General features: G+C 41.7%; 1 protein-coding gene across 1 annotated transcript in view; it reads left to right on the forward strand.

Annotated features, from left to right (window-relative positions):
• ARHGAP22 (Rho GTPase activating protein 22) overlaps positions 1-13,073 on the forward strand; it is a 121,849-nt gene extending 108,776 nt beyond the window's left edge. The window contains exons 8-11 of the mRNA XM_054382690.1: positions 3,382-3,455; positions 5,214-5,335; positions 7,813-8,716; positions 12,845-13,073. Of these exons, the coding sequence (XP_054238665.1) occupies positions 3,382-3,455; positions 5,214-5,335; positions 7,813-8,716; positions 12,845-13,073 (1,329 nt within the window). The remainder of the gene's footprint in view (positions 1-3,381; positions 3,456-5,213; positions 5,336-7,812; positions 8,717-12,844) is intronic.
• The last annotated feature ends 7,844 nt before the right edge of the window (positions 13,074-20,917 follow it).

Raw genomic sequence — 20,917 nt, forward strand, 5'->3', positions numbered from 1 at the left:
CAGCTCAGGCACCTCTGGAGAGTGCTGTGTTATGGACAACACAACAGCTGATTTCACAAGAAGCAGCATTTCTTAGGCTGTGGAACTGGTTTCCTTTAGGTCGTAAGATGTGCAGACTGGGAAGCTTTGGAACCATTAAATACCATTGCACAAGCGTAGAGATAGTGCCAAGTTAGGCAAATGTAACTGTGTACTGCTGCTCAGGCTATCCACAGCAGGCATAGTTTGCCTGGTGTTGCCTTTGCAGGCTGCATCAGTTTGGGGAGTAACATCTGTGTTGGTTTCGTGGGAGCAAGGCCGGACTCAGGTGACTCGTAGTACAGTGTTCTTGGGGGATTAGATAAGTGATGAGGAGCAACACTAAACAGCCAGAAGGAAAGCTTACAGAAGACAGTACTGCTGAGAGCACAAAGTTGCCTTGTTAAGCTGCTTTTGTAAACATGAGCATCTTTGTTGCTGTTTCTTTGTCAGGAAAATTTGGAACCTCAACAAGGGCTGTTTACTTTTTCAGAAAGGAAGGTGGAGTTCACACACCAAGGGTGGAGAGGCTGTACGTGCACAGTAGCACGTGGAGCAGGATGCAACACAGTTATACCCAGCCTGTAGGGCCTGATTTGCCTCCCACATGGAAAAATCCCTCTGCTTAAAAATGTGATTTCATTGAAACAATTTTATAGTACAACATCATAAACAGGGAACTTCAAAATCAAATGTTTCATTTTGAAAAAGTATTTTGAAACAAAATACAGTCTGTTCCAATTTGAAGTGCTATTTTATTTTTCACTAGGAAAGTTTCAATGAGATTTTTGGACTCAAAATATAACTTTATTTAGTCTTGTACACCCATGCACCTCCTTCTTCCCCCTTCCACTCCAGTAAAAGCAGACAAGGTAACAGCCGTTCAGACAAAATGGTTGGCACCTCATGCTGGTACCTTGTGGCCCCAGAGAGGAATTATTATTGTGTTAGCTTGGCCTCATCTTCATCTGCAGCAAAAATTATCCAGCACTGCCCTAGACTTTCTATTCTGCATTTAGATTATTGCTGTTCATCTTCATTCTGCACCCAACTAATCTCTGGTGTTGGAATGCAAACAGAAACATAGAAGAGACCTTGGGTTGTGCTGAGGCCTCCAGGTATCTCAGCAGGGCTGTGTTAAAAAAAGATTTGATTCTGGCACCAATTGCTTGGGAGGAGGGATTGAAAATGAAAAACAATTTTAGATTAGGAATGAATGAAAGATATTCAAGTCTATAATAACTCGAGTGTGAGCTGACTTGACATGGTAGTAGCCTTCACTGCTGCCTATACTCTAGAGATGCACACAGCAGTTCAGCAGGCTAAGCATGTGGCTTTGAGTTTTTAAGAGGAGTTGGATTTGTGTGAACATCTAAAATGCTGTTAGTTTTCCAGCCTGACTCCTGATGGTGCTGATATGTTATACACATTATAAAACCCTTAGTTTTGGGGTCACTCCTTGTAAAGCATGCATCCATGGTGCAGCATTTTCAAGGAGGTAAGAATTATTACTGCAAAATACCAGGATGAATGACAGTGCAGTACCTCTGTTGCCCATTAGGCTGCAGCTGTAGGCATGATTTGTGGATTTGTTAACAATGCATCACTTTGTATTTTTCTTTAAAATTTTGTTATGGTGTTACTAGGCTCAGCCCTCTGTCACTTGTTCGTAAGGTGGTTTGTGGGTACGAATCTGTGGCTGAGCAGGACAGAAAGCTTTTATTTTTCAATCTGGCAAGTATTTGTTCCTTGATGAAGATACTTTATGTGTAATTCCTCAGTTGTGATTCCTCATGACAGAGCATGGATGATGAATTTTTAGAACTCTTTTTTCCTTTCAGGTGACATCTTGTATCTTTAGGTCGTGTTTCCAGCTGTTCACAACTATTGTTTCTGTTCCAAAGCCTCCTGCATCCAGAGGAGCCATGGTATTTTAACTCGGAGCACTTGAAATACAGTGCCAATACCAACCTGATTTCTATATGTGAAACACGTTGGGTTACAGAGCAAAATTCAAGAGGGAATTAGGTCTGGTAGCTCACCTATTTCTAGTTCAAACTCCTCACTTGAAAGCCTGGATGACCTGAACTACTGACCTTAACCTTCACATCAGTAGCAGTTGTCCTCGATTTAAAAGCTTTTAGATGTTTAAAAATAGGAGGACTGAGATTTTCAAAAGTGACTGGACTTTTATTGGTGTCTCCATTGTTGCCATTGTTAAACCAGCACAATTTTTAAGACAAAGAATTCAAAGGGACTTACTACTTTTAAGAAGTCTTTTTGTTTTTAAGTTTCAGGATTTTTACTAGAGGATTTGTTTTGTGTTTGGGACATGAAGAATAAAAAGCGTTCAGGATGTTAAGGATGGAGTTAGGAATGCAGACTGCTCTTGGGATATTTCTAACTTGTCTGGACCAGAGAAAGCAAGATCTTGCAAGAGGCTGGTCAATAGAATTCTCTCCCCAGAGGTTCTTAATAAATCAAGGAAAGTTTGAATTAAGCATCTAACTGCATTTCTTTGGCTTGGAACTAGATGCCTCTGGAATTTTTCCATCATTAGTTAGCAGCCCTCCATCATTAACGGGCAGCTATCTCTCTTCCCAGATGTGCTTGGGTATCTTATTTACCCACAAAAGATTTAGTTGTCTCAAAAAAAAAAAAAAAAAAGGCAGCTCTCCAGGGCAGTTGCAGCACTGACAGGGACAGGCAAACGATGCTTGGGACTGTGGAAGGACAATAGCCTTCTATGAGGTTTTAATGAGATGATTTAAGTGCCTTCAGCGTTTTGTGATAATCCTCCAGCAGATGTCTCATCTTTTTAATGTAAAGATGGAAATTTTATAAGGAAGCTTGTCACAGCTCAGAATGACTGACTGACTGCAAAGGGAAGTCAATAATCAAAAAGGAGGTAGTTGAATTGAAATATAATTTTGCTTTTTAACCAAAAAAAACCCCAAACTCTCCTCTGCTCAGCTGAGCATTACTGCAATGCATTTATACAACGCTCAATGCCCCCAAGTTTCAAGCAGGCCAGGTGCTGCAAAGCACATTTGCTGGTACTTTTGTACCAATTCTAGTGGGTAGACTTTGAAGATTAACAGGTCTCACTAACTGAAGGCTTCTACATCAACTATTAGAGTTGACAAGAGGATTTCCACTGATTTTTGCATCCAAATCTGGACACCAAGTTTTGGTAAGGCACAAGATACCAGATGACACTTTTTTAAAGCAAAGCCACCTTGTGTTGTCATCTGTTTTTCATGGTTTAGACTCTGCAAAAAGGGCTTGGTAGTACTGAAGGAAAGCCAAGTCTGCTTTTCATCATTTATATTAATAGTTCTTCTTGGGTTTCCTGTCCCTTAGGGTACCCAGGAACTGGTTAAACAGGTGAAGAATTTGCCCCAAGCCAACTACAACCTCCTGAAATACATATGCAAGTAAGTGAAATTAATTAACACTTGGAAAAGTCACTAAGTTTGCTGAGGCTGTCTTCTATGCAAATAATTTGTACTGAAAGTGTGAATATTTAAACATCATTTACATGTAAATTACTGCCCTCTAAGACATGTGGAGGTGAACGTGCACCTACCTGAAGGAAGCTCTTGGTTTATCCACAAGCATCAGCCAAGCAAACTGCTTTTACCCACAGCCTTGGAAGCAGGCATGAATGGTACCAATATAACATATTGCTTATTTCAGTAGCACTTAAAGACTAGTAAAGAAAGGTATTATTTTTCCAGGCACACTTGGAATATTTATGCCATATGCTGAACAGCAGAAGCAGTCAGAATAGCCAGTCTGGCCCCAGCTCTAATTTGGAAGTGGGGTTGGTAGTGGCTTCTTTGTGGAGTACCAGGGTATTCCACAGCCTTGTCTCCCCTCATCTCTCTGCTGACTCTCCCAGCTTTTTGAAAAGTGGCCTGGAGAGTGTTTTGGGAGCTGGAATGGACTTTTACCCTAGATACAACACAGTGAACTTTATGTTGCATTGTCTCCATGGCAGTTAGTCCCTTTATGATCAGTGATATTTGCACATCTGGAGAAGGCAGTAGACACAAACACCCACAATTCACTTATTCAAGAGATGTGAAGCCCTTGCCAAGTGTACAGGCAGATAGCATTTCTGAAATTTATTTTTTGAATCTTTAAAAACAATTATTTTGCTTCACTATGTGCTTCTATAGCCATTGGTTTTAGTATCTGGGCACCCCAAAACATGAATGGCTGAGGAGTAGAATTATACATCTAAGTGAAGCAGTCAGGAAAGGCAAGGCAAGTAGATTTCTCACTTAGTGAAGAAAACTGACAATTCTCGTGTCTCAGCACAGTGCCCACTGCAGAAGAAAATGAAAGTCCCTAGAAGAGTCATGCTGCAAGGAGAAGCATTCAAAAATTTGCTTAGTGCATAACAAGGAAATGCTTTTCCCTGCAAAACCCATCCAATAATCCAAAACTTAACAACAGTTTAAGACACAGAGCAGAGACAGACTAGGCTGTTCACTTTTAAGGCAACCGAGTCCTGTTTCTGGCAGCTGTAAGCTTGCATGTCATATAGTCCTTTGCCTAATTATGTACTAGTGGTTTAGGTGTTTGTTACAACCTTTCCTTTACCACCACTCCTATTGGGAATATGTTCCAAATTCCACAAACACTGACTGTTACAAACTTTCTGCCGATTTCCAGCTTATATGTATGGGTGCCCAGTCTGTCTGGACTTCAAGTGCTGTCTTTGGCTTTTTCTTCTGATGCTCACCCAGCTGATGCATTCAGAAGAAGCATTCAAGCTACCTCTTTATCTGTGTTTTATTAGATTCAAGCCACAAAGCTCTTTCCGCAGGCTGCCAATTCTAGGACAATGAGATGAGTGAAATGTCTTTTATTGTAAGTAAAAACTGGCAGAAGCCAATTTGTATAATGGGAGAATTCTCCTAAAAATGTGAAAATCTGTCTTTTCATACCCCTTAAAGGGCAGGTACTCTTGGCAGAAACCATCCTGTCTTCTGTTGTTCATACATTAAGAGGGATCTGGGCTTATTATTGACTGTTGAGCCTCCATTAGTCTCTAGAAGCATTTCAGGTATCAGGGTTATATAAACACAGGACAGAATTCTTCCTCTCCCAGAATGCCTATAGTCTGAGAAGTTATTACTTATCCTTCCTCTCCTCCTTTGATTTTTCTGGGGGGGCTTTTCAAGGTTCCTTGATGAAGTTCAGGCTCATTCCAGCATTAACAAGATGAGCGTCCAGAACCTGGCCACAGTATTTGGACCAAATATATTACGTCCCAGAATGGAAGATCCAGTGACCATGATGGAAGGTAGGTACTACTTTTGTGAAATAACACCCATCTTTTGGAGCTGTAAGTGTATGCTGAAAGTCATACTTCTGTTGGTAGCTCTGCCACCTGACTGCACAGTCAGCAACAAGTCAAGCAATCTATTTCATCAGTGCCTGTGAGAGGATGGACTGGTTGGGCACTGTTATTCCACTCACCACTGGATAGGGATTGTCTCTCCACCACATGGAGATGCCTCTGCCCCATTGTAAGATGTTATCTGAAACCTTTCTTGAACTTACTGCTAAAATGCAGGTTTAAATGGTTTTTGGAAGGAACACCTTGAAGTACCAAATGCTACCATTGACTCTTTCTGCCTTTTGGGGGCTAGACAAGTTGTAAAGAACATCCATTCCACAAGAGTTTCTACTGTGCCATGCTGGTTTTACTAGGTATCTTCTAAGCAGGCTGTGTATGGATTGGAATTCCACAGAACTCGAGTAATTTGAAAAATCACTCTTAATTCTGAATGCAAGAATCTGAAGCTTGAAAATTTATCTACCTCCATATGGGTCAGGAAATAGCCAGGCCATGATCTCTATTGGGCTGACACTAGGGCTGGGATACAGCCCCTCTCCCACATTGCGCTGGAACACAACTACTGTGGAGCAAGTTTTAGCAGGGTCTTTGCATCAGGTTTTGTGGGATTTTGGCATGACCGCAAAAAGAATTTATAGGTTCTTCCAGGATTAGGCACAGATGGAGATGCTGTGCCCAGGATGTCTGAGCTCAGCCCTGGCACTGCTACCTAGCTGACATGGTGTTTGCATGACAGAAATCCTTTACCAAATGCCAACATTATCACAATTTAGCAGCAGGAGTGACCTCCGAAGGGCACAGCAGATGTGTGCCCCACAGATGGTGACCTCCCTATAAAGTAACAGGCCAACTTCACACCCTGAGGTAGTAGTTCTTACTGTAGTTCTTCAGAAATTCAAAGCCTGACAGCCTGCCACAGAGATTTGGGACATATTGATAAGGGTAGACTTGAGACCTTTCCCACAAAGCAGGGAAGATGCAGAAATGTGGGGAGGAGAAAAAGACTCCAGGAGTGCTGGTTTTGGTTGTTGGGGGGTTTTGGGTTTTTGTTTTGTTTAAGGATTTGTGTTTGTTTGTTTGGGTTGGTGGTTTTTTTTTTTTTTGGGGGGGGGGTGGGGGTCTTTGTTTGTTTTTGGTTTTATTTTGTTTTTTGTGGTGCTCCATCCAAGCATACCGAGTTATTCAGTGTTACAGAGGTGGGGACAGCTGACACCTCCATCTGTTTTATGATGCTGTGACTTCCCCTAGTGGCCAGCTGGTCAGCACTGATAAGACTCTTGCAGCCTTGGCCAACAACCTGCTTTTTGTTTGGTTGCTTACAAATTACAACGTTTGGGTTCAGTCCACATCAGGCATTTTGTTACACAGTTCAGCTGATGGCACAGGGGCTTGTGCTGGTGTAGGTACACAGGTCCCATAGATGCTTTGGTCCCACGGTCTCTCTTCATCATTGTATAAAAATGCTACAGTGACCTGACCTGAAATTCTGTACCATCACAGATTTGAACTGTAGAAATTGTACAGTTGTGCAAGCAGTTCAATTGTGTCTCTATTCAAATTCAAACCATGAATTTCAAATAGAAACATCTGAAGTTTGACAGCTAAATTGTTAGGAAGGCCTTATCTCCAGAGACCTTCCTTTTCCTGCATTCACAGATTAAAAGAGAAATTATAGGTGAGCTCAGTACCTCTTGCTATCAGGTCAAAACCTCATTATTCAATTTGGGCTCTCATCTTGACTCCCTGAATAGGTTAGTCTCATTCTCTATTTCAGACAATAGTTAAAGATAGAACTGCATATTTGCTCTTTTTAGGGTTTTTTCCTTTTTTGTAGGAAGTGCTTTGTAATGGGTTTGGTAAGTGGTGTTCTCTTATTAGTTCATAATGGCCTGCTCCACAGCTGGAAAACAATGACAGCTTCTTTCTGGGGAGTTAAATAATGTAAGTGCTTTCTGTGCATGCTATCCACCTTCTGCAGGTACCTCTGCACAGGACTATGCTGTCTTGCACAGATGCAAACACTTGAGATTAATGCTGGCTCTGAACCCCATGCCTTGGTGTGGCACAGGCATGCCCCTGTTTTCCAGGTGTTCTTCTCTTCTGTCATCTTCAAAGGTGTCCTTAAACACATCAATTTATTAATCATTGCTAGTGATTATTTGTATTCTGCTAGTCAGCTGCAGGAGCTGGACTGATGCCTGTATCCTTCACAGTTTCCATTTCCAGCAAAGCAACTGATTCCCGTCCCTTGCAGTCCTGTACAGAAAGGCCCAGAGCAGCTGTTTGCACAGAACCACTGGGGTGCATGCTGGCTACCAGGCTGCCTCACAAGGAGCTCACAGAACATCTCATAGACAAGGGGTGAGTGTCTGACATCTTTCATGTCTCATCAGCTGCTTGCCTTTGTTTTCTCCCCACAGGCACCTCACTAGTTCAGCACCTGATGACAGTGTTGATAAGTGAGCAGGGGAGAATCTTTGCTGTTCCTCAGGCTGAAATGCCAGGGAGCCAGCTGGAAGTCAGACCTGTGCGTCAGCGCAGTACCGTGGAGTGGATCTCTGAGGAGGATGGGGAGGACAGCACGTCAGAGAACAGCGTCCCCAGCCCCACAGACTTGCTGTCCATCAATGCCACAGCACCAGAGGCCAGTCTGGGGCCTGTGGTGAAAAATGCTCCTTCAGAGCAGAGTGGCAAACTGACTCAGCCTGCCACCAGCCCAAATAAAAGAATGCAGACACTGCCTCCATGGAAATACTCCTTACGCCAGCAGGGAGCACGGTCTGTGAGTCCGAAGCTGGGCAGCTCATCCTTAGATATTCCCAACCTCTCCTCCAGTGGAAACTGGTTGATGAATGGACTGTACTCCCTCCGAGGCCATCGCCGGACAGCCTCTGGAGAACGAGTTAAAGATTCGTGCTCTTCCCAGAGACTCTCTACATACGACAATGTCCCTTCCTCCAGCCTCTCCCTTAGTACACAGAGTATGGCCAGCACCACATGGTCTACATCATCGTGTGAAATCTCCATGATGGACTCAGTCAGCAGCTGCCCAGCCTGTCGTGCCAGTGATTCTTCTGCTTTAAGCTCTCTCAAAACTGAGTGGGTAACTCAGGGCTCACTGTCTCAGAGTGAGGTCAAGACTGCAGATCTGGAGAACAGTATTGACAGATTTGATGCAAGCAGCAGCAGCAGCAGTGAACACAGCAAGCCAGCTGCAGCTTCCAGAGACTCCGTCAAATGCTCTAGGGCCTTGCAGAGCCTGGTGGTGGAGCTACAGACAGAACTGAGCAAACAGAGGACTGAGTATGAGACTAATATTAAAAGGTAAAGTTATCTGCAGGGGGCAAAAAGAAGTCATCTGTCAGCATAACCCCTGATTGCACATGGGTGTGGGCTACCAGGCTATCAGGTTCTCAGACCTTGAATTTGGATTTTGAAGACATTAGATTTGGTTCTGGTCTTTCCTCACTGTCCATCTTTTCTCTGGTTTAAGAGGACCAGAAGAAACAGGATTTCCATTACATGGGGATTTCCAGTACTTCACATTGTTTTCACAGGAAATCAGAATTGCACAGGTAGGATCTGTCTGCTCTTTGTCGGTGTCCTGGGTATTAACAGCAAAGCAAACCTCCTGGAGGGGGAGGGATTGGGACCCAGGGTGGTGAGGCCTTAGCAAGGCTCTCAGTTGGTTTATGCAGGTGCTAAGATTTGTACTAAATCGGTCTGAAATTGAGGGCTTCTTGCTGCTTTTCCCATTGGAAACATTCTTCTGGGAACTGATCTCAACCATTCTCTGGGTATGTTTTTGTGGTGGTGTTGGGACTACATCTCAGCTATAACTTCTGCAACAGCCCTTCAGTGTTGAACTTCTAGAAGCCTGACTTTTGATTTCTGGTGTGTTAATGCTGGTTCTTTGCTCATATGGCCAGCCACTGACTCAAAGTAGCAGGAAGCTGCTGCTGCTGCTTTTACAGCAGAATGGTGAACTGTGCAGTGCTTTTCCCCCCTCTGATATTTACTTACACAACTGCAACTGCAGGTGCTGTACCTTAGGTCTGTGCTCAGAAAAGTTCCTTCATTTTCAAGAGGTGTGTGAGAGGGAGGGCTGTAGGAAGCATTCAGTAAGTAATATTTATTAATTTGTGTGACTAGATTAGGTTTTATGGATGCAAGTGCAAGCTTAACTATGACTTTCAGAGAAGTACTCGGGGAAACATGCATGTGAAGTGTTGTTGCTTAAAGGAATTAGACATGTTTTTAATATCCAGCCATCTGCAAAGCAGCACACCGTGTTGTAATGCAAATGAATGACTGCCGGCCTGTGCTCAGTAGCACTGTTGCTTTGCGTCGAAGAAGGGCTGTGGTGCCAGTTCTTACAAAGGGTTGAGTTCTCAGCTTGTATGTGTACGTTAAGCTGTTAGTGGTATACTCCTTCAGTTACTAAAACTCTGATAGCACTGACGTTTCTCATGTCAGTCTCCCCGACATGGCATGACACCAAAAGCCCATGACTTGGGATTGTGTAGTGCAGCTTTAGGCTACGTTTCCCTCATTTTTCTTGTAATTTCTCAAAAAAGTGTCTGAAGTGTGATCTCTTCCAGTTGGCCGGCTCTTAAGGCAGGAATTCCATTTGCTACCATCCTGCTTTATTCTGTGATTGCCCCTGGTGGTACCTTGCCAGCCTCTGTAGCTTTTTTTCTGCCTCTTGCATTGTACTTCCTTGGTATGTGAAACTGGAAGGAGAGTCACGTAATGTAACCGTTTCAGTTTCCACCTAACATCACAGAGTGGAAGAAAAGCTTATTCCCACCTTGTTGTGTTCCAGGTGAAAGGGCTGTCAAGAACACCACCATGTTGCTAGCATAGTGTGTTGGAAAACATTTGTGAATGAGAATGGTAGTTCAATGCTGATTTGCTGGGCTTTTTAGATGCCCTACTGATACAGAACAGGAGGCCAATGAGTGTATGTGCCTTGCATCTAATTCTGCAGGGCTGGCAAGCCTTGTTACGGGGATACAGAAAACAAACAGAAAGGAGACAAGGCTGCTAAGCTTGGAAATACGTCTGCACATTTCTACCTGCTACCTGAGGGAAGAGATGGCTTTTGGCCTCTTATCGGTAAAAGTGTTCCAACAGGGCCTCCAGCTGTTGACATCAGGGACATCCAAGAAGACCTGTTCTTCATTCCAGCTGTTGAGGAGTTTCAGCTGCATCAGCTCAGCAAATGCCTGCCTGCCCCTTCAGAAAGCACTGTGGCTGGAGGGGAGGACTACAAATTGGCCAGGTCTCACAGGACAAAGCAGCTAAAAGTGCCTAATGAACAAGGTTTCATAAAACCAGGCAAGATGCAATCACTGCCTTTTTGTATGGAACAGGTTGACTCCAGCTGTTCTGGATTACAGCCTGAAGGATCTTGCTGTCAACTCTAAGAATTTCTAGCCAAGTTTTTCATCTCTCAAAAATTTTGTAATGTTTTTACTATGTCTGCAGCAATTTACATGTGCCCTTCCAGCCTGCACGAAAGCCTGCTCCTGTGGAAAGACAGGCACTAGCTAACAAAGAAGGGAGGCTGCTTAGCAGGAAAACTTTGGGCTGCCTCACTGGCTTTATTTAATTTAGTCCCCAAAAGTAATAATTAGTTCCTTCACAACTGCATGAGTGCTTGTGTGGTTTGCAGAACGTAGCATGTGTAGCAGGGCATGTTTTAATGAAGGAATATGAGCTTTTGTTGGCATATACATAAATGGAGGGAAAGCAGAGTCAATACCTGCCTGGGGCAGAGGTAAGGAACACTTGCTGATGGAAAAGCTGTTATTTATCATCAACTGCCCATTTTCTTGCTCTTAAGCAGAGGGAGGCAAGTTTTATGGCCTTCCTGTAACCAGTCTGTTCCAGAGTATTTCTCCCTCGAGGTTAGTATAATTATCTGTTGAGTTTCAGTAATTCATGTTTACCACCTGGGACTCTTAAGAAACTAGAGGTATCTTGGAGAGGACCTATTATGTTGTTTATGTAGAAACACAGTAGGTACTGTGACCGTGTGTAATTCAGAATGTGGACAGCTAGGCTAGGCTGCTGCAGCTGACCCCTAAACTTTGTGGTGAGATAGTTGGTAGCTCAGAGCTCTAGTATGCAACAAAAATGCTGTGAAGGTGATGTGTGAGGCTTAGCATGCTAACTTCAGATGAGCCCTCTTCTATTACAGAAGACAGCTCTCTGGGGGGTGAGAAGTCTCCCTTCACCTATGGGCAGCTTTTTGCACATAGTACCTATTTCTGTTCATACATCAGTGCAGCTGCCAATCTGCTGGACTTCATCAGCACACCAGAGTCACTTCTAAGGTGCTGTGAAAGTTGTGACAAAAATCGTATTGCCATCCTTAGCTGTATGTGATGAAACAGTTTAAGGGGATGCACTGGATTACCTGCATAATTGCCTCTTTGTGGTCAAGAAACTGAATTCAGACCTTTCTGGGACTATCATAAGGTCTCACTTTTTATTATTTTATTGTTGTTCAGTTTTTGAGTGTCCCTTACCCTGTTTAAAAATAACTCTTTCACAGGGAAGCCAGGCACCCCAGCTTCATAGCTGAATATGAAGATCAATGAAGAGGTGCTAGTGCTTGGGTGGGGGGTTGTAGTTTGGTTTTTTGTTGTTTTTTTTAAGTTAGAGGACTCTTTTCCTAGGAAAAGGGTAATTTTTAAAATCTCCCTTTCTGAATATTCTAAGTGATCAGAAGTTCTCCCTTCTCTGTGTCAACACCACTACCCTGTGTTGCGCTTAAGAAAGATGCTGGGGATGACTGCCTTCTGTGCTTGTTTCAAACCAAAAAAAGGTGAATCTTGATCTTTGACCTCCTTAGAGAAAAGTTTTTAGTCTTGCATTAGTTTTGTGCACAGATAAATTAAGGTCTGTTCTTGAGATTCTTCATCATAGGAAATGTTGGGTTTTGTAAATCTTGTAGAGTAGGAAAAGCTTTCAGTCCTCCGTTCCAATGTCAGGAACAAAACTTTATAGAAAATACCATAAAATGGATTATGAGGGAAAACCATGACCTCATTCCTACCTGACCTCCAAAGATGTTCCCCTGTACAGGATATCCATGCAGAGAAACACAGGACCAGGATGTAAACAGAGGTTAAAATATTATTTCACTTGAACTCAGCCCACAGTTAATATAGCTGCCCTTCAGTCATTGCCCACAAGTAAGCATTAGATTGTAAAACTGGAGGATATTTTCAAGATACAAATAGAGGCTCTCTGCCCTTAAACTCAACATTAATGAAATGGCAATTAGTGCCTGCCTTTAAACCTTCCTCTTAGAATCAAGGTATTTTAGCTCTAAGTGGAACAACTTCTCTTTATTACACATATCATCAGTATTTACCCAGCTACTTAAATTTTTTTTTTTTTAATCCCCTCTTCTCTCTCTCTCCCCCCTTTGGTTTTCAGAATTGAAGAAACAAGTGCAGACCTGAGGAAGCATGTGGTTAGGTTAGAAGAAGAACTGGACCAAGAACGCAAGAAATACACAATGCTGGAGATAAAGCTGCGGAATTCTGAACGTGCTCGTGAAGATGCCGAGAAAAGAAATCACCTCCTGCAGAAGGAAATGGAAGATTTTTTTTCAACTTTAGGATGCTTAACAGTTGGGAGTCAAAGTGCTAAAGTTCCCAACTAGAACAAGCTGAGGTACAGCACAGAAAATCCTATTTCTGGCAAACCCAGTGAGAACTGACATTTTGTGCTCATGTATCATGAGTAATTCTACAGTGATTGTGCGCTCAGTGATACTTCTCTGTTGTCTTTACATGTGTTGTAGTATTTGGGCCAGCTGGGAGAGACCTGCTAAGCATACTGCTTGAGAGTTTAGATGTCAGATTGCCCATAAAGAGGAGGCAGCCTTTTTCTCCACAAACCACCAGATACTATTCTCCATGGCTGTACTGCTGCCGTCTTCAGACTTACTGCACCATCCTTTTGCTAGCTCAAGGTCAACAGAAAGTCCTGCAAGGTGGCTGAGATGGCCAGAGCCAACGGACAGGCTGAGCTTCGAGCTGAGGACCTCCTACACATCACATGCGCTTGGGAGGACGGCAGTTGCAGTATGTCACCCGTGTGGTTTAGCATATGGGTTTAATGAGGGTTTTTTTTTCCCCATTCCCTATATAAATTTTGTTCAAAGTTCTCATTCCTTAAAGTGGTATTATTTTATGAAGATAATGTGAAAACGAAGTCTATAAATGAGCTGAAGATAAAGTCTTGACAATTCACTAAAATCGTCCCTTGCCCACTCAACAGTTGCAGTGTTTCACAAAAATGCAACTTATTAAACTGTATGTGACTGATAATCAGACTGGCCTCAAAAACTCCATGGAACTTTAAATATGCACATTTTGCTCTAGGTATCTGGGGGGTTTCAGGCAAAAATAGAGCAGTAGTAGCTGCAAGAAAATAAATCTTCAGCTGATATATACTGATCTGACATCAAGTTAGGAGAAGAAAGATTCTTATCATTACACACCCACCTGCTGAAGGTTATTTCACCTATAAAACTTCAATAGCAAAATCTGCAGTAAGAGAAATCAGTGCAATTAGCATAGGGGAAGCTATACTTCTAACCATTCCAGAACAATTTACACTTAGCTGCCTTGTAGCATTTCTCACACCACCAGTTGGTTTTTTTGTTGTTAGTTGACAGGGAGATGAGGAGTATCACAGACAACCCAGCAGCCCAAGGTCCTTATGTCTACAAGAGAAAAATCATTGTTTTGTTGTAATTTCCAGTAACTAGCTGCAAAGGCTGACTATCCCTTTCACCAACTTCTTTGAGAAGTTCTGCATAACATTTGCAGTGCCCTGAGCCACCTGGAACCTGCACCCAGAAAACTGAACTCTGCTTACCAGCCCAGCACTGAAAGCACTGTTCACTCTTCCTTGGCATGTATCTTTGACAGCTGAGGCAGCTTGGGAGACTTGGAGGAGAAAGACTTTTAATGGAAAAGTGCCACAACAGGATGAACTGGCTAAAGGGAAACTGCTTGCTTTATTTATTTATATATATATATATATATATTTTTAAAATTACCTGAATCTGTCTTTTCTTACTAGAGAAGAATACAACTCAATTGTCTGGAAATAAACTTAGTATGGGATTTTTTTTCTGTACCAGTAGGCTCTACCCCTTTCAACACTGACTGTCTCATCATCTCACGGATATCCAGCTCTTTCAATATTTACACATCTAGAAATGAATTTTTCTGCCTCCCTATAATGCTTCTCCTTCCTCTAGAAATATAAACCGTTTAAAGTGAGAAAAAAACCAAAACATTTTAACCCAATCTTTCTTGGCTAAGGCAAGTCAAGCAAGGTGGTAAGAGTAAGCTGTGTGGGTTAATTTGTTTCGGAACATCCTCCCTTCTTCCCAGAATATCCAGCTGCGCTGCATTCCTCACTGCCCCTAGTGTGAGGCAGTGGCAGGTACCCAGCGTTCAGAGGTGCACTCTGCCACCTGTAGGCAGCAGCAGCAGCAGCCCACTTGCCTTTGTCCTCCACCCTCTGCCCTGTATTAGTGCCCAGCTGAGCCAGCAGGGAAGATGGTGGATGCCCTGCTTCAAACAGCAGCAGTAAGATGCACAAGGTGAGAAGAAACTGTTGTAATAATGACTTTGAGCTGGAACAACACAGTGGGGTAGTAGCATTAAGTACCACGCCTGTCATCGCAACTGGCCTGAACTGGGCTGTGAGTAATTCTACAATTAGAACACCAGGACTGGTTAAAAGCAAGTTTCTGCTGAGGCATTCAATCCAAGAGGCAGTAGCAATGCCCCCTTTTTATTCCTGTCCCCAACATGAGTACCTATCCTGACAGCCCCCACCTCTCAGACTGTCTATATGGCATTACCTCCTTCAGGGAGTGAGTGCAGACCCTTTAATTTTGTAGTATGTGTCAGAACTAAGAACTAAGTCATACTGACTGAGAGCCTGAGAAACAAATCTGCAAGACATGACTAAACAAGGCTGTTGGCTAACTCTCAGTGAAATAAAATTTAAACTTGGGGAACAAAACCACCCATCTCAAATCTTCAGATCCACAATGGAATAATCTGTCAGCCATGCAGTACTACATAACCTAAATCTGACATTCAGAAAAAATAGTTCTTCTTTCCAGTCTCACAAATGTAACTGTATCCACTCAAACTGACCGCTGGAACTAACCATTTCCCAGTTGTCCACTTCTAGCAACTCTTGTTCATGAGGAACACATTTCAGGTCCTTTGAAGATGATTCACTGCAATAAATAAAGCCTGCAAAATGCTGCAAATCACCCAATTCATGCTAAAACACACCATGGCAGGACGTTAACTCCAAAGCACAGAGGAGCAGAATGTTTCTTTCTGTCCTGGGCAATTATGCAAGAAATAGAAACGCACTTCAGCTGTTGTACACACCCTCATGGAACACTATGGTCTCATTTGAGGAAGGCAACACACTCTTTCCTAGCTTTAACTCCTGTGCTCTCTTTCCTGTCACTTCATCTGCAAACTTCATGGATGTCCTTATTTTGGAAACCTTCTGTTCATTACCACCCTCCGTTTCAAGTGTCAGCTTCCTTAGCAAGCGTGTAACAAATTTTCAGTGAAACAAATTCAACATAAGCATGTGCTTAGAAAAGCACCTAAAGCCAAACTGCAGCATTATAGAGCAACACAAAACTTCTGTAGGTCTCCATGGCATTTCTAATATAAGAAGGAAAATTAATAATAGTAGCTTATTATCTATACTCACTAGCAAATTCCATGCAAGCCAGCAGCACCATGGAGCATTTCAGGTCTGGACCTAAGCCACCCAACAGACAAATCCTGGGCAGAGCTAACTGTCTCAGGCCTTGCTCTATTACAGTATTACCTGGAATCATGTGCACTTTATCCTAACGTGCAAAGAAACCAGAGCATTTCTGAGCCTTAGCCCATTCTTAGAAAAGCACCTCATGAACAGGTGGTCCAGAGAACCGCACCAGGATGCCCTGCACTGCCTTAAAAACCTACATAAAGACAATGGAAACAGCAGTACTCAGACAAACACAACTTGAGGGCATCCTGAGTCTTTGTTTCAAGAAACACTGAGACCCTAATGGAAATGACACAATGAAATGCATTATGCTAGGATGTAGCCCCACTCTAGAGGTACCAGTGCATGAAGTGATCCTGGCACCCAAATTATCTCTCCAGTAAGATTGCATCAGAAGTTAGACCCCTCAGGATTCTCTGAGACTCAGTTTCGAGCAAGATTTTTGTAAGGGCTCAGGGACCAGCCCTCCTTTCATACACTGACTGGTCCATGCTTACCTCTTTCTGCAAGGGGGTTCATAGCAGCTGCTTTCCCAGGTGGCTAGAGTCAGCAGCAAGGAAGTATGAATGGATTTCCAGCAGCACAACCACACTTCATATTAACAGTCTGTGGCACATCCAAAGCCCATGGGAGTGGAGAAATGGAACAAACATGTCACTTTGCCCACAAATGAGCTCATACACAAGACAGGACTTGAAGTATCATTAAAAACAGATTAATTCTCAGGAAGAACTGATGCTTGTAAGACTCCAACAGTGGCCTTACTATGAAGTCCATTCCAGCCTAGCAATGAAGAAACACTAACTGCATAGTGGGCAAGCTTTTGTTTTTCTTTTTTATTTAAAATATCATTATAACCAATTGACATACTAGATAACAATGTATACATTCCAGTGGTGCACATTTAATGAGTTATGGCATGAATAAGTAAAAAACCCACAATGGTCTCAGTAATGCCCCACCAACAGCTTATTTGGAGGGAATAAAGGAAAGGGAGGAAAAGGTATCAAATGTGGGGAAGAAAAAAAACATACATACAGTTTTCCCCAGTATTTTTAACAGTGTATCTTTTCTTGGGACAAAATAAAATTAAGAATATACTTCAAAAGGGGCTGAAGGAATGATCACAATAATTAGGGGTTTCTTCTCAACTTTAGTAATAAAAGTTAAAGAACTCTCAAAAATAGACTAGATATTGGGCCTACAAAAGTAATTCATCTGTATGCAAAGCTTACCAAGAATTATTCCTTTTGCAAAATGTAAAGGATGAGCTGACATTACTAAAAACCAGACTACAATAATAAAATCACCAATTTACAGCTAACACAATATTCTAGATGTACATTACTGTACACAAGCTATATATTACACATGAACATCTTACATGAAACATAAGAAACATACTTACTGATATTGTCTCAACATTGGCCAATAGGTTTGTTTTTCTAAAGGAAGTGTATTTTTCTATTCACATTCAGTGTAGTTCCAATAGCAAGGGTTAGTTCTGCTTACTTAAGAAACGTAGAAAGTTTGTGTGAGGTAGTTCAAGAAAACCTAGCTTAAATTTTTTAGCTACAGAAGTAGAAACACAACATGATTTGATTCATAACATGCTTCTGTAATGAAGAAATATCTAAAGAGGAAGAGAAAAGAGTGAAAAAGATTATCTAAAAATTACCACTCTTATCCAGTGCCCTTAGCTCAGAATAAACTAAATGAATTGAAAATTTGGGTAGACAGTAGAGTCTCATCACATTCCTTCATTAAAACCCTCTTTCTAATCCTACTGAAAAATGCAGACGGCTTGCCTTCAGCTCCAGTCCTCAAACTAAGCAGGTAAGGACCAAAACACTGAAAGCAAAATAAAATGCAACAGCACAGACAAGCTGCTGAGAATGACAAACAAAAACGTGTCAAGAAACTTTAATTCACTTTCTTTAGCAACTTGGAACAGTAAAACGAAGTGTAAGCTGAACCATCATCTTCCCTTTCCCCCTTGATCAAGAAACATTTAATGCCATACACTTTGGATTATTGGCTGGGTAGGAACTATCCTGCTGCAATAGCTTTTTTGATCATTTTACTTTCTGCAGTGTTGAGATGAATGCCATACATGCTAAAACAGGTCATTAATTCATGCAGACAGCTGTCAAGGCATTTAATTTTTGCTAGCAAAGTTAGTCTGTGTTCAGGAAAAAGGATTTTCCATGAAACAAACCCCCACCAGTAACACCATTTACTTGGACAGTGAGGCAGCAGAGGGTGCTATTGCTCACTGTATCCTCCCCTGAATGCACACCCCTGTGCTGACAGAGCAGGTGCTTACTGAACCCTGGCATGATCATTGCATCTAGCTGGACTTCCTATCCAGGAAGGTACTACTGCATGTAAGTTTCTTCAAAACCAAAAACCCAAGCTGCACAGCACGTGTATAAGAAGTGCCATGTCTGTTCAGCTTAGCAGAATAAATGCAATTGAGGTCACCTGGTCAGTCGGAGTGGTCTTAAGGTTGTTCAACTGATAGGTACTGTGCTGGCAGCCCGGCTTCTCGTACACACAAACAGACAGGAATCTCAATTCTGATCACTTTTCTTACATCAACAAAAGATTTAACAGCAGAGATGCAGCACACAGTAACAGTACTAATTTCTACCCCACCTCTGCTTAGGGACATTGTTTAATGGCCATGGTGGTGTTAGCTCAACAGCTGGACTAGAAGATTTTGAGAGGTCTTTTCCAACCCATACAATTGAAAGATTCTATGAATCCCTTTCAAATTCTTGATTAACCTACTGGTACAGAAGGAGAGGAGCCAGAGCCATAGCCCTGATGAGAATCTTGCTATTATTGCCCACCTTTAACCTGACATAAGAAATCTGACAGCTCACTGTAATTCATTCCCTAACATCTCCTAAAGGATGGGAATGGCTCTAGAAGTTGCATGTGCTTTAGTGAAGCCTATTGTCATGAGATGATTTTGGAAAATAGATTAAAATAAAACTTAGAAACAGTTTAAGAATAAAACTGTACAGTGCATTACATAGCATATGATCTAAGAGCATAACAATAGAGAGCTGAACTCTAGCTACCCTTTTGCTATCTGTGGCAGTGTACAATTATCTCTGAAATAATTTTATATTTCAACAAATAAAAAAAGAAGTTAAGACTAGCATGTTGTGGCATTTTGATTACTGAATCTGATTTTCTTGTCTTTGAAATTTTCATAATTTTAATTTGCCTAAAATGGAAGCAACTGCAAAGGATAGAGGTCAAAAAAAAAAAAGTAGCAGCACTGCTACAAAGATGGTGCCAAAAGTGAACTCTAAGTTCCCACAGGCAAAGCTCTGACCTTACTGAAATAATCCCTTTAAGCACAGCTCACTCACACTGTAATGGGTCACAGTGGACATTGCCATCCATTCATTAACCCTACCTTAAAAAGAAGAAAAGCTCAATTCTCCTCCAAAGGTCACTGTTGATAGCACACTGCAGTCAAAGCCTAGGAACTGTTTCACTCTATATTCATTTTTAAAGCAATTTTTCTATAGGACACTGGAAAGTGATAGCAAGAAGTTATTTTACAGTTTCAAAATATTTCAGTCACCACTGCATTCCAGACAGGTCCAAACTAAATTTAGATATTATTTAAATTTACTAAATTCTGTTCTTAACAGCAGTTACAGGCATCAGCAGTTGATTTTGTCAGCCTCAACTTCATTACACTGCGTTGGTCAGAACATCATTTAGCCCATAACAACAAAGTACTGTTGTAGGATCAAAACTTTTGGATTAATTCAGAGCTTAAACTTTGATTGAAAAAAAATTACAAAACAGACCATTCTGTTGGTCTCTGTTCAACTTGAGAAGATTTTCTATGTTCCAGTGCTAGATAAATCCAAATACATCCTGCCTACTATTCTGAGGTAATACACAATTTGGCAGGATCCTGTAAAAATGATTGCCTTAACAAACATGATTTAGAAAGGCAATATGGAAGTGTTGGATACAAGTGAGAAAAGCAGAATTACACACAAACAGCACTTACCAGCAGTCTAGCCAGGCCAGGAAAACAACTGGGCAGTTTATCAATTTAGTCATGTTTGAGCCATTACCATTCCTTGTAACCCTGTATGTTTTTTAAAGAGACATGTTAGATGTTGAAAGCAACACTATCACTTCTATTTTTCTGAAACGTACTGCAAAGACATTTTCCACTTTCAATCTGAACTTCAAAAAGATACCTACTTAACCCAACAAGCAGAAGGAACCACACTGAAGAGCATCAGGCATTCCTGGATGGCCTCTGTAGCCAGTTATATTATTTGTTTATGCTCTGCACCTGGCAAGACTTCTGGATTTTTTTAATGTTCATTTTTGTGAGCATTACTAATTTAAATTCCTCTTCACATTCTATGTCACTACACGAAATATGCATCTACACAAGGCAATCAATTATACAGCTTAGCTTCACTAAAAATCTGCATTTTCCAAAGGAATAAATTCTGAATGATTGTTTAACTCATACATAACTTAAGTCAGTTATACATAAACCATTCTGTAAATACAAAATGTAAACAGTTAAAATACTTCTGTGAGGAGCAGCACCATTTTATATGACTATTTTGTAACTGTTCTATGTATTTCAACATATCTTTTGTTTAAAAACTGTATTGA

This window comes from Indicator indicator, chromosome 7 (genome assembly GCF_027791375.1).
Source record: "Indicator indicator isolate 239-I01 chromosome 7, UM_Iind_1.1, whole genome shotgun sequence".
In the NCBI taxonomy this organism is placed as follows: Eukaryota; Metazoa; Chordata; class Aves; order Piciformes; family Indicatoridae; genus Indicator; species Indicator indicator.